A 13,125-nucleotide genomic window follows, 5' to 3' on the forward strand; every position below is an offset into this window, starting at 1 on the left:
TGAAGGAAAAAATGTCAATAGGAGATTCACTACTAAATATGATGGTCACTGCTGGTGTAGCTGATGCCTTGTGTGATTAATTTATCATAAACAGTTGCAGGATTTGGAATTTAAAATGCAGAATGTTTTAATCCCAGCAGGATCATATACAGAATTTCTGGTCATACAGAGAATCTGGAATAAGCCATAGCAGAGACTTGCTGTCTATCCATCTTTGTGATGGGTTTGGAAACCCTGTAATTGCAGTAAAATATTATTTATAATAGTGCATGACATCAAGTTCCCTCTGTGGGCCAGCTCGGCCTGCCTGCCAGGATGCTTTTTCCTCCTGGACTACTGCCTTCTCCTTTAGGCAAGGGTGTGTGGTTGCTCAGGCAGTACTTATTTCCTCATTAGTAGAAGATTTTTCTGAGGCATCTGCAGCCCCAAGTGCAATGCTGCCATCTCCCCGTGCAGGGGGAGCACGAAGCCTGGTGTGTTTCTGAATGCACCTGGTGTGCTGCACTACTCCACATCAGTGCCATTGTCACCGGTGCCCCAGCAGGGGCTAAGGGGCAGCTGGAAGAGGAGAGGATGTTCCCTGGCTAGGATCCATCCTGCATGGTCTGCTAGGGTTAGGACTGAGTAGCCCAGGATTGCACCTTCAAGGCTGGAGTGGTTGGAACTTTGCTGTGTATCTGCTTCCTGCCATCACGGCTGGAAATTGAGAATACTAAACTTCTTGTCTTAATAGCACACTAGATATTCTTATGTGACTTCATGAAAGCTCGTTTGAACAGCAGTTGGTGGTTGTGATCCTCTAGTCATCCTATCTTCTGATTTTATGGTTTTCTAAGGTGTTTCTGCAAGTTTTAATGCATGGAGGTGCACAAAATCCCAAACAAATCATGATAATTGTATCTGTTATTATTTAATGGTGTGTGTTCTGGTGTCCTGTTCATGAACCATCTACGTTTTATGTAGTAATATTATATGAATTTTTTATGTAACACAGAGCTGGAGGAAAAGGCTAATTAGTAGACAAAATGAAACAAATACTCATTTCCTTTTCCTACTTCCTTAGTAGAATACAGCTGGGAATACATGGTACTGAAGGCAGGCTGCTCTGCCACCGTATGGAGAGAAAATGAACTACTGTTTGCTGTCCTAACAGTGGGCTTCCACATTTTTTTTTCCATCTCAGCACGCAAAATAGTAAGAGAAGCCTTTAAAAAAATTAAGTTGCTATCAAGTTTTGTCACTTTCATTATCCTGTGTTTTCTTACAAGAAAGAAGATCAGTCACTTCTACCAGCAGTAAACTGGTAGTTTTATAATAAGTCATTCAAACTGGCAGTGTTTTTATGTAAGCTGATCCTATTGGATTTGTGAGTCCTAGAAACCCTTGGATGTAACACAGTGTATAAGAATAAAAATTTAATTTAGACTGGTGAGCAGTGAAATGTTTAAAGAAGTTTATCTAATAGAATAATCCACTAGATAACTCTTGAAATTACTATGTCCTCTGTTGATCCCAAATTCAATTTGACATTTTAACAGTAGCTGTATATTTCTTATTTTCTTACTGCCTTAGTTGTGTCTGTTTTGCTGCTTTTTTGGGTTTTTGGAATTTTTCTTGCCTGTTTATTTGTCAGTTAGAGAAGCCTTGACACCAATTTTCTCAAATCTTTATTCTGAGTATAAGGTTGTATTTTTGTTTTTCCTTTCCTCCTTTGGAAAATTATAAACTATCATGACATTTTAAACTTTTCCTCAGCTTTAATTTAAAAAAGAAACAAACAACAGAGATGTAAATTCTTCTGAAAGGTCTGACTACCTTCTTAGAAAAAACATCTGTAATTAGCCATTTCTAAGAATTTGACTTTACTGCTTATGTTTCTTTTCTTATCTAGATGGGTGTGATAATCTCTGGAATTCTGTGTAATTTTTGCTCTGCAGGATAATCCTTGCAAAACAATTCTGTGGGTAGCAAACACTACCTGTATTGCAGTCAGTCTTCAAAGGGTGATTTTGAGTTTAAATTTTAAAAAAGTAGTTTTTTCAAGGTGGGTTTGTTTGTTGTATTTGAGGTTTGTATGTTTGGTTTTGTTTAGGTTTTGGATGGTTGGCTTTTTGGTTTTAAAGGTTTTGTTTGTTCTTTTAGAATAAGTGAAAAAAACAGACAGAATAAAGGATCAAGGGCCGAGTTGTGTTGGAATTCCTCAGGGAGGAGGTTGCCTGAGAAACTAATCTTACTTGAGATAAAAAGACTAATAGGAGAGAAAAAACCAACAGGAGAAAAAGAATAATGGGAGAGGAAAGGACTCCAAAAATGTCTGTGTCTCAAGTGGGTTGAATTGTTGGTACTGATGAATTGTTTGTCTGCTGGTGCATTGATGACTGAAAATAATTGATGGAGAAATGGTATCTGTTCATCAAAAACAATTTTCAGGGATGTTCAGGTACCTAAGAGACATCTGTGGATAACTGCATCTACTGTAAGGAGCTTGCCATTGTTTGCATAATGGTGCAGAATATTAGAATATAATTTTTCCTTCTTCATGCATCACCTTTTTGTTTAAGAATATTTACAGCCGAGCATAGGTCAATTATTAGGTTATTGGTCTCAGTCTTGAAGTGCTGTTTGCTGGATGCTTTGTTTTTAAGGACTAATCATGTCTCTCTTTAAAATCGCACCATGTCCCTTTTGTCTTGACTTAAGTCTAGAAGTTGTTTCTTGTTGTGTAGGAAATCTTAAGTATCAAGTGTATCTTGGCGAAATAATGTTTTAAATTTGTATTTGGACATACCAGTCTTTCCTTTCAGTCCTGAATTATATGAAAATTTTGCAAGGTAGATCAAATTTCCTTTTAGTGGATCATTCCTATTTTAATTACTGTTATTTATTTATTTGTCTCTCCACTTTAAGTCTTATCTCTCGGTATTGGTTTCTGGGAACTATTTGCTTTAAGTTCTCCCTATAAGTGATAATTTTTGAGATTAAAACCTTTTCCTTTGCAAGCCCTGTTTCATACTGGATTATGGATGACTGCTAAATTAGTCTATTTGTATTAAGGATTGCTGCAGTTGAGACTGGGTAAAAGGATTTAACTGGTAGTCCCAAGACAGGTCAGAAAATAAGCAGGTGTCCATGTCAACCTCTCATGGAGAATCAAAGTCGCGATCCCACTCTAAACCACAGTGATATCTGTGTGTAGGATTTTGTAAGAACTTGCAAGAATGTTTCAAGTTTATTGAGATTCTAATCAGGGACATGTCCATTGCCAGTGGCTGAGGCTTGGATTCTGCCTCTCTAGATGTGGTTACTCATCTCTGTTTCCTGTTTTTCTTTATTCCACAGAGAGCCCTTCTCGAGAAGAAGCAGAGGAAGAAACCGTCTCGATCCGTTGATGGTGCAGCCAAATCCCGAGGCCAAGACTGCGCAGGTCAAAGCCCAAAGGGTCTGCGGAGCAGACTCCTTTAGTGGAAACACCTACCCCTGTCCACAGTGATGTTGTTTTACATGGTAAATAATCAACACAATTGCAACAGGGTTCCCCAAAATCCAGGGCCTGCATTATGTCACAAATGGGTGCTTACATTGCTGTGGTAGGGGTCAAGTGATAAGATTGATTACATACTTTTTTATATACAAAAGGTTGAATTGTAGTACAGTATGGTTGAGCAATACAAAACTGTGAAAGTAAACAAAAAAAACTCCCCTTGATTTTTGTGATGGCTGTAAATCTTCATGTGCCCTTGAGTAATCTCTCCCTTGGGTTAGGCTAAAAGAACTGTAGAAATGGGGCTGGCAGCTTTTAAAGGTGAGGACATGCCAAATCCAAAGTAAAAAAAATCTTCTAAAGCTGTAAGATAAAAAATAATTCAGTAGCAACTGCTTGTATGGTGTTTTCTTATGGTGTCATGGCATACTCCACCTCAAGATCGCATATGACTGAAGTGGAGAAAGCAAACAAAAAGTGTTACAAACACTGTGTTAGGCTCCTGATGGTTTTTACCTCATCTGTTTTTTTCTGTGGGCTTCATTGAGACAACAGAAAACATGACAGGTTATAGTGGTCCACAAAGTAACAGGCACAAAGTGTTTTCAGGGCCAAAGGCAATACTTGTTGGCCCTCAAATTTTTGCAGTAAATAGTGATCATTATTTTAGGAGTGAAAAGAAATGCAGTAGTGAGAGCCTGAAGACTCCCATGTCATAAAGAGAGAAAAAGAGCAGTAATTAAATCCATTCTAGTGGAAGTGTCAGGAAGTTGTTTATGGGAGCCAGGATCCATCAGCCTATCAAGAAAGTAATGGGAAACATTCTAAGGCCTTGAGATGTGTGCTATTGCAGGATGTGATAATACAACCATTGTATTGATAGCAAATCAATATGCACAGTAGGAATTTTAAAACTCTGACAAGGAGTGTTTAAAAGATCACAGTTGGAACTATCTCTTGAGATTTTTCTTGTTCTCCAGGTGCCTTTCAGGATCTTAGGAGAGGAAGGAAAGTGATGTTGTTTATGGTAGCATTTATGTGTTTAAAAACAGGTGGAAGAAATCTTCTGTTAAAAGACACTTTCAAGTTAAGAAGAGAATGAGAGATAAGGTAGATATAGCTCTTAAGGTAGGAGTCTTCAGTAAGACTCAAATTAGAACTTAACTGCTCATTCACTACCTTTCATAGTTCTGAGGCTTTCTCAGTCCAAATAAGTCCCGTTAAGAAGTGATAACAGCAGTAAACATGTCAGAAATACAATGCCTAGATAATACAGTAAAGCTTTAAGAAGGAAAACAGTGGGAAAACAAGAAATCCAAAGCTGGAACTGCACTTACATATTGTGTGCTACATATTAGGTGTTGTGCCAGACCCTGATATCAAGATGCTCCACCGATTGGGAAGTGTGGTGCACAGCTGTGTTGTATGGTTTAAACATGGAAGTTTCATTCTAACAAAAGATAGAGGGCTTTTTTCTGTCGTGTCTGTAGATATTTTTATCAAATTGATTTGTGATGTTCACTGTAGAGTACTCACTGGCACAGGAGCAAACAAACAACATGAAGGAAAAGAAAATAGGGAGGTGTCTGTAAATAAAGTGAAACTTATCAATGTGCATGATAAATACAACTTGTTTTAACTGCTTAAACCCTTGTAAAATTGTAAACTATATTTAAATAGGTAGAAACTGATAACTGATAGGTTTAAAGTAATAGGCAGTCTGTACCAGAGTCAGGCGAGACTCCTGCCAAGCTTTCTGAAAAAAATTGAACAAGTATATTTCAGTACTTTAAAGAGACCCTAGAGAAAAGGAAGATGAAAAGAGCCACCATTCTGGGATGCATCTTTGGCCATAAAAAATTAGACTTTGGAATTCTGTTTCATTTTGGCCTGCAGGCATTGATGGACCAGCTGCTTTCTTGAAATCAGAAGTGCAGGATTTGGGGACCAACCTCCAAACTCTGTCTGTTGGGTCTACAAAACAGAAGACAACGGAGATAAGGAAAATGATGGAGAGGCTGTAACAGACACAGCAAGCAAGCCAGATCTGCAAGAAATATTACAGAAACGAGGTAAGAGTTAATAATGGGTAAATGTCTTTTTTGGGGCTCTTCTACTTTTACAACTTTATTTCAGTGGCATTTAAAATGAGGAATCATGAAACAAATGTCTTAGGATACCACTTTTAAAAGAGCTTCTAGATTCTACAGCATATGGAAGTGCAGTTATGCAGTTCCTTTTCCTGATATTATTTGAACCCATACCAGTTATATTTTAAGGATTTCTCAATATGCTGTATAATTTCTGGTCTTTCCAAGGAAATTGCTGACAAAATGCTATACCACATTTTGCTAAAGTCTAGGGTGTTTTTATTCCAGATATGTTATGTCTTGATAAGATGCTTGAGTATTTTCACAACAGCAGGATACTTCAGTAAATGCCATGATTTAACTCCTTAGGAGACCAACAGGAAAGGTGTTTTTTCCTGAGTCAGAGGCTGTTACAGTCAGCGTTTTTTGGGTTATATATTCAGTAGTTCTATCCCATTGAGTAATTTCTTAGTGGAGTGTCAAGCTCTGTCTGCCAAGTATCTTAAGCTGCTGCCAGTACTACAGGAAACCTTTTTTTGTTGCATCCAGCCTAAGCACTTTGCAGCAAAATAGTGGCTAGTGTTTAATTTAGTATACAGCTTGTTTTTATTTTGCAGATCTTGTCTCCCAGAATGTTTCCAGTATACTGCATGTGTTGAGGTACTATCATTCAGAGGTATTCTCATCCAGTTGTCAGATGGCACAGCTGCTTACCTGCAAATGATAGCAACATTTCACAAGAATTAGAAAAGGAAAGAGGAGAGAATATCCAGTAACTTCAGGGGAAATTAGTGGAGGTAGAATATAAACAGTGAATTTTGAAATTGGCTGGAGTACCGGGGTCAACGCCTTTCCTCTTCCCAAACGTCCTTTGGGAAGTTTATTGACAGGTTGTTAAGACTGGATTTTTCTGTTTTATCTGAGACTTCCAGCAGTGCCTCTTTTCTGCAATGCCATGTCAGAGCATTGTTATAATATTTGTTCTCAGAAAATAATTCAATTAAGCAGGCTGTGTTCACTGTCTGTTGGTTCAATTTGGTTGGAAAAGACCTTTGAGTTTAACCTATGACCTAATACCACCTTGTCATCTAGACAATGGCAGTAAGTGCCACATCCAGCCTTTCCTTAAACACCTCCAGGGACAGTGACTCCACCACCTCCCTGGGCAGCTCTTTCCAACTCCCAGTCACCCTGTGTTTTTTTCACACTGAAAAAGGTCTTCCTAATGACCAATTCATGATGCAGTTCCAAGTGGAAGGACACACCAGATAGTGTACAGAAACTCTTTATAAATATGTATATGCAAAGTTTTTTTAGTTATATACCCACAGTCATCTCTACATGACTGTGCTTAGGTTAAGATTAAGTAAGTCGTGAACCTTCTCAGTCTGTGCTTCAGTTTTAGAAATCAAGTCACTATTAGTATTCCTGGACCTGAGTTTTTGGTACTGATCTAGGAACAGGAGGGGCTCTTACTGAAAAATTGACATACTCTATTTCAGTGTGTGTAAGACTGAGGGAGAATGGTAAAGGATGTTAACTTTACAGAGTCAAATTTATGGGATAATGTCAGCATATTGATCTGTATTTCCTTTTATTGTTGTTGTTCTTAAGACATGGAGGACTTTTTTGCATGAAAATATGCAAAATTAATTCAATGAAAACATAAACTAAGCAATATGTTATGTCATGGAATATCAAGTAAATCCATATTAATAAAGGCCTGACAGCTGCTTAATCATCTACACAGTGACTGCTGCAAAATACAAGTAGGAATTTGAATTACAAGGCTGAGGAAGAGATAGAGCACATGAAGAAAATCAGCAGTTGAAACAGAAATTAAGAATCAGCAGTTGAAAAAACAGAAATTAAGACTGTGAATAGGTATTCAAGAGTCATATATGAATTAATGACGGCATGAATTTGTAACACCTTCTTTCAGAGATTACATGCTTAATCCTGTATTCTGACAGGAATTTCAGGCAGTTTGAATTTTGATGAGGAGGATACAGAAGAGGAAGAAGCTGGTAAGAGACCAGTATCTCATTCCCCATACCCTGAATCTGAGAGGCCTAGTTCTGCATCCAGCGAGAAGTCCTTTGCAGTAAGTGTCTTGAAATCCATTTCTGATAAACACTGGACACATGCCTGATTTTTAGTGCTAACCCCTGGAGCACTGGGTTAAAATATAGTAGCTGCAAGTACAGTAGCCAGCAACATCATTCCCTGAAAGCAGAGGAAGGTCAAGATTGTCAGGTTATCTGACTGAAGGGACACTGAGTTAGACATAAAGGCTTAGCAATGATCAAAGGAACAATTGTGGGTGGAGGATCCCAGGGAGCCTTATCAGTGAATAAGGGAACACAGTGACTCAGCACTATTACGCTTAATGGAAACAGACTGGGCCATTGTCTCTACAAAATTCACCAAAATGACTCAGAGAAGCTCTGAAATGCCATGCAAACATAGGAGGGATTTCTTCTTCCCTAACAGAATTTGGAATAGAATGGAGAATATTGGGATTGGACAAACATCATATGGGATGTTTGGGGGAAGGAACTTAAGAGGGAAAAGAAGGGCATTAAGGTGGATCAGGGAGTAGAAAGCATGGGAAGACAGGGATTAAAGGGAATAAAAGGCATCAGATATGTGTAAACAACTGCAAAACAGTATGATTGTCTGCCCAAGCCTTGTGCCTTGATTACTTCAGCATGTCCCACTCTCTTTGAAACTTCACTTCTGTTTTCGTGTGGATATGTTTGTGTGTGTGTGATATGCCTATATACAAATGCTGACAAACTGTGTGCTGGACTAGCCAGTGAGTTGGAAGAGACCAGCATCAGGAAGACACAGGGTCTGAGCTGACTCAGACCAGATAAAGACCATGGAGTTTGAGCATGGATGCTGGACACTGTTCAAAATCCATGCTGTGGGAGCCCCACCTTGAGTGTATTTGTGAGGTACTGTGTGTATGTTGCCCTGCACTAGTAGGGGAGTAGTGCAAGATGTCTGGGTGTCAGCTTGTTGGGAGACTGGGCTGTGGGTGCAAAGTGCTGGAGATACAGGGTGGTGGGTGCTGGAGCAGGGGAAGGGGTGAGACTCTCTAGTGAATTTCAGATCTATGTATGTGTCTGTGCTATTCACTCAGGTTTCCTACTGGCTATAGCTGGGAATGGGGATAAAACTGCAACTTCATCTTGAAACCCAGTCAAAGAAGAATCTCTTGGGTGCTGCAATTCACAGGATTCAGCTACCTCTAAGAAAAAATTATTTTAATTACCTGTACCAGATTTCCATTAAAATTCCAATTCGTTTGATTACACAGATTGTTCTAAGGCTCTTCCAACATTTAGTTGGTTATGGTTCCACCAGCAGCTTACTCTATTTCTGCTACTGTTCTGCACCAACATAATCTCAGCACTCATTTCAGTCACAAAATCCCAGCCTGTCTTACTGCAGCGTCCATCAGTCCTGCTTTATCATACTGTTTTATTTTCCACAGTGTTTGAAGTTCTAAAAGCAAAGAGGTTCTCGCTTAGAATATTTTCAGCTTCTCATCCTATTTCCCCCTTTCTAGCAAATCACTCATGTCTGTTTAATGCATACTTATCTTTTCCCCTTGGAGACCTAGTCTTTTGTCAGAGTAAAACCTTCAGCTGCTTTCTTCTGAGGAAACACAGGTGCTATCTTGTTTAATCCTCCTTTCCCCAGTATCTTCTGGAGACATGGTATCTTACGTTTCAACAAACCACAATTTTCTTGTGGAATACCAGAGTCTCTGATCTGATATTGATTTGCTAATATGATGCTTCTTCCCATAGGAAACAGGTGCTTCCTGTAGTCCATCCCCTCAGGCAGATGCACAGCTGGGAGAAGTAGAGAACTTGGAGGATTTTGCGTTGCGCCCTGCACCCCGTGGAATCAGTGTCAAGTGTCGAATCACTAGAGATAAAAAGGGAATGGACCGGGGGCTCTTCCCTACTTACTACATGCATCTGGAAAGGGATGACAACAAAAAGGTATTGGAAACAGCACACATTATCTTGGCTATTGCACTCCTACCACAGAATATTTTTGGTGCAAGGGAGAGCTTTTGGTAAGAAACCAGTAGCTGAGGACAGCCATTGTGCAGATGAGGACAGTTTATAATTGGCCAAGGTACTAAGGAAGGAATTAGCATGCAATTAGCATTGTATTGTGGTTTAAGAGCCATAATACAGTGAAAGATGAAATTGAAAAAGTATAAAAATGTTAAATGTTAAAAAATAGCAAGAGGACTGAGTTGCTCCAGAAGAGAAGGAGGGAAGACTAGAAAGGACAGTTGCATTAAATGTAGACTGCCAAGTGAGCTGATGGAGGGATGGGATTTCAGGCTGGGCACTTCAGAAGAGAACAAAATTGTGGAGCCAGTAATATTAGCACAGAATAAAAAAAGGAATGCATATGGGAGATGGAGAGAGAACAGTTTGGATAACAATGCCTCTGCATTCTTACAAAGCGCCATCTTGATCAAAGTTTTGTTTTTCCAGACATTCCTTCTTGCAGGGAGAAAAAGAAAGAAGAGCAAAACATCCAATTACCTCATATCAGTTGACCCAACTGATTTATCTCGGAAAGGGGAAAGTTTCATTGGAAAACTCAGGTGAGAACCACAGATGAAAACTATAGACAGTTGAGATAGGATTTTAATTTTGATTGAGTTGTGGTTATGACTGGCAATCTGGTATAAATTCAAAGGGAATGAACTTGCATTGCTCTGCTCAATGTAATCTGTATTCAGTTGGGTTGGCAGCCTTCTTCAGTATTACCATTCACTGTAGCTACTCAGAGAAGAAACTGTCTAGATGCTTTTCCAGGATAGGTTACAGGCTTACATTGGCATGTCATGGAAGCTCCTCACTGAGCTGGCAGCTGGAAGATTCAGATGGCAGGAGATGTATGTTTTTGCTGTGCTGTGCAAATGCTTTCAGAAGATGACAAAACTTTCTACTGATGTCTCTCTTTCTGTGTTTTTCCATAATCTGACATTAGGTCAAACCTCATGGGAACCAAATTTACAGTCTATGACCATGGTGTCAACCCAGTCAAGGCACAAAGTCTAGTGGAAAAGGCTCATACAAGACAGGAGCTTGCAGCTATTTGTTATGTAAGTATTGCCTCTCCCTTTTTGCCCCTTCCTTTGTGCCTGGTTACCGAGGAAACACAGCTTGCAAAATCGTGCTGCTGCCAGCCTCCTCCACTTAACTTTGGCACCAAGTGACCAATTTCAACCAGATACAACAAGAGGCAGAGGCCTCATAGATAAATTCTTACAAGTTTAATAAAAAAAAAAAAAAAAATCAATATCAGGAGTGTGAGAAACACCCAAACAGAAATCCTTAGCACCTTCTTATCTGGCCTGTTCAGTGTGTGGCCAGATAAGAAGCACATGCTTCACATGGAGCCAGCCACAGCATAAAGTGCCTCTGGCCCAGCTGGGATCTGGTAGACCCTGAGAAGGAACACGGGGAGTACCCTGTGAAGCAGAATTAGTTTTTGCAGAACCAAAGGCATTTCGAGGGATAGGAGGGAGTTGGTATTATTTCAGTACCAGCTTGTTGGTGGTAAGGATGTGGTTCCAAAGTAAGTTGTGATTCACTAGCTCTGTTTTAGAGATGTTCTTCTGCTCTTGTGGATCACCTCAGTATAGGATTTAGAGTAAGGAGGCACTTGTGGACACTATGGAATTACATGAGAGTTCTCATGTTACATTGTTTTGTATTCCAGTCCTATGGTTTGAGGAAATTCCGAGGTTCTCTACAAAACAATCACCATCAAGTGGAAGGATTTTTATTTCTCTCACAAATGTTTTTACTTTTCTCAGAGAAGCTTAAAGACACATTAGCTTACTGGAGCAGCAGCTTGATATTTTGCTTTTGCTCTTGATCTTAATGGCACTTGGGGAAAAAATTGATGTGATAATTTCAGTACTAGCGTGTTTACTAGTATCACTAGATATTATCTTTGTATATAGTATTCTTCAGTTTCCTACCTAGCTGGCCACAGAAGGTGTTAGAATGAGCACAGGCAGTTAATATAAAGTCGGCTTTTCAGAATTCTGAACTTTTATCTACAAGGAGTTAATAAAGTTTAAATATTAATAAAATCAGTACCCTCATTCTTATCCATGCCCCTGGATTTTTTGAAGTGAAGTAATAGAGGTTGCAGCTCCAGAGACCTTTGTGTCTGCAAAATGCATTAATGTGTTATGAGAAGCTGTATCACTTTTGTCAATCAATTCAGTACTTCTAAAAGATTCTGGCTTTTAATTGGTCTTTGAGAATTTTAAAGGTTATCACTGACATTGTTACAGAATACTTTAAATGGGCCCTTGGATTTTGGCTGATACTGTTAAATGAATGGTTTGAGAATACCAGGACTTTTTTCCTTTGCTTTTTGTACTGAATCCACTTGGAGCAGTCTCCTTCAGTACTCTGGAAAAATCTGTTTAAGATTGAAGCTTGGATAGTTGCTGAATACTTCCCTTCCTGGGTCTGTTCTTAAACATTTATAAAGCGGTATAATTTGAGAGAAGATTGTAGATGTGTTCTTATACACAAATAACAGCACCTGAAGAAAAATGTCATTCAGTGTTCAGAAACATTTTAGACTAACTGATGATATACAGACGACACAGAGTCAGGTCAAAAATATTTTGCCTTTTATCATACTTAAGGCTTGTTCACTAGCAAGATTTCAGCATATTACTGCCTCAGGTGCAAAAAACTTATGCCTGGAAGTTGCACTTTTGTGCAATTGTCTAATTTTGTTGTAAATGTTTCAGTAGGCTAAGAAATGCATTCAAAACTAGTAAATAGCATGCATATCTCCTAACACTGTTCCCTAAACGAGAAAGGGAGAGAAATCAATCCTCAGAATTGAACAGAGTTCCAGTTAGATAACTGTTGCTACAGTTGTAGCCAGCAAAATTCTAAAAACTAGTACAAATGGTGATCCAAGTTCAGTTTTGCTGTCTTTCCTTCTCTGAGGTGAAGTATGTAATTTACTGAAAATAATGGCTTTTCTTGTCTTTCAGGAAACTAATATCTTAGGATTTAAGGGTCCCAGAAAAATGTCTGTGATCATTCCAGGAATGAACATGAATCATAAGCGAATTCCAATCCGTCCACGAAATGTGAGTTATGAAGTTTGCTCATGTTTCAGATTGAAGGAAGAGGTTAAAACTTCCCTGTAGAGGCCTGGCTGCGACACACAGTCAGGGTTTTTAGGAGCCAGGGCTTTAGGGAGTCTCCTGGAGAGTAAATACAATGTTGCCTAAACGTGTTGGCTAATTTGTTCTTGCCTTCTACCTAATCTGTAGCTTTCTGAATAGCATTTGTATCCTTATGGGTCCTTTGGTCAGCCTAAATATGATTTCCTTATCTCTACCTTGTTGCTGTTGCACCTACAAGCTGCCCTCACAGTGAGACCTTGTTGTGCTGAGGGTTGGATGAACACAGGACACTTCCTTCTTCCAGAAGCTCCTATTCTTAGCCAGGATGTGGATTGCAACAG

General features: G+C 39.1%; 1 protein-coding gene across 1 annotated transcript in view; it reads left to right on the forward strand.

Moving 5' to 3' along the window:
• The window catches only part of TULP3 (TUB like protein 3), a 32,326-nt gene that overhangs the window by 14,851 nt on the left and 4,350 nt on the right, over positions 1–13,125 (forward strand). Inside the window, 10 exon segments of the mRNA XM_066341047.1 lie at positions 3,340–3,372; positions 3,374–3,415; positions 3,417–3,504; positions 5,378–5,455; positions 5,458–5,553; positions 7,545–7,675; positions 9,393–9,590; positions 10,101–10,213; positions 10,603–10,717; positions 12,647–12,745. Coding sequence (XP_066197144.1) covers positions 3,340–3,372; positions 3,374–3,415; positions 3,417–3,504; positions 5,378–5,455; positions 5,458–5,553; positions 7,545–7,675; positions 9,393–9,590; positions 10,101–10,213; positions 10,603–10,717; positions 12,647–12,745 — 993 coding nt within the window.

This window comes from Sylvia atricapilla, chromosome 2 (assembly GCF_009819655.1).
Source record: "Sylvia atricapilla isolate bSylAtr1 chromosome 2, bSylAtr1.pri, whole genome shotgun sequence".
NCBI classification, from domain to species: domain Eukaryota; kingdom Metazoa; phylum Chordata; class Aves; order Passeriformes; family Sylviidae; genus Sylvia; species Sylvia atricapilla.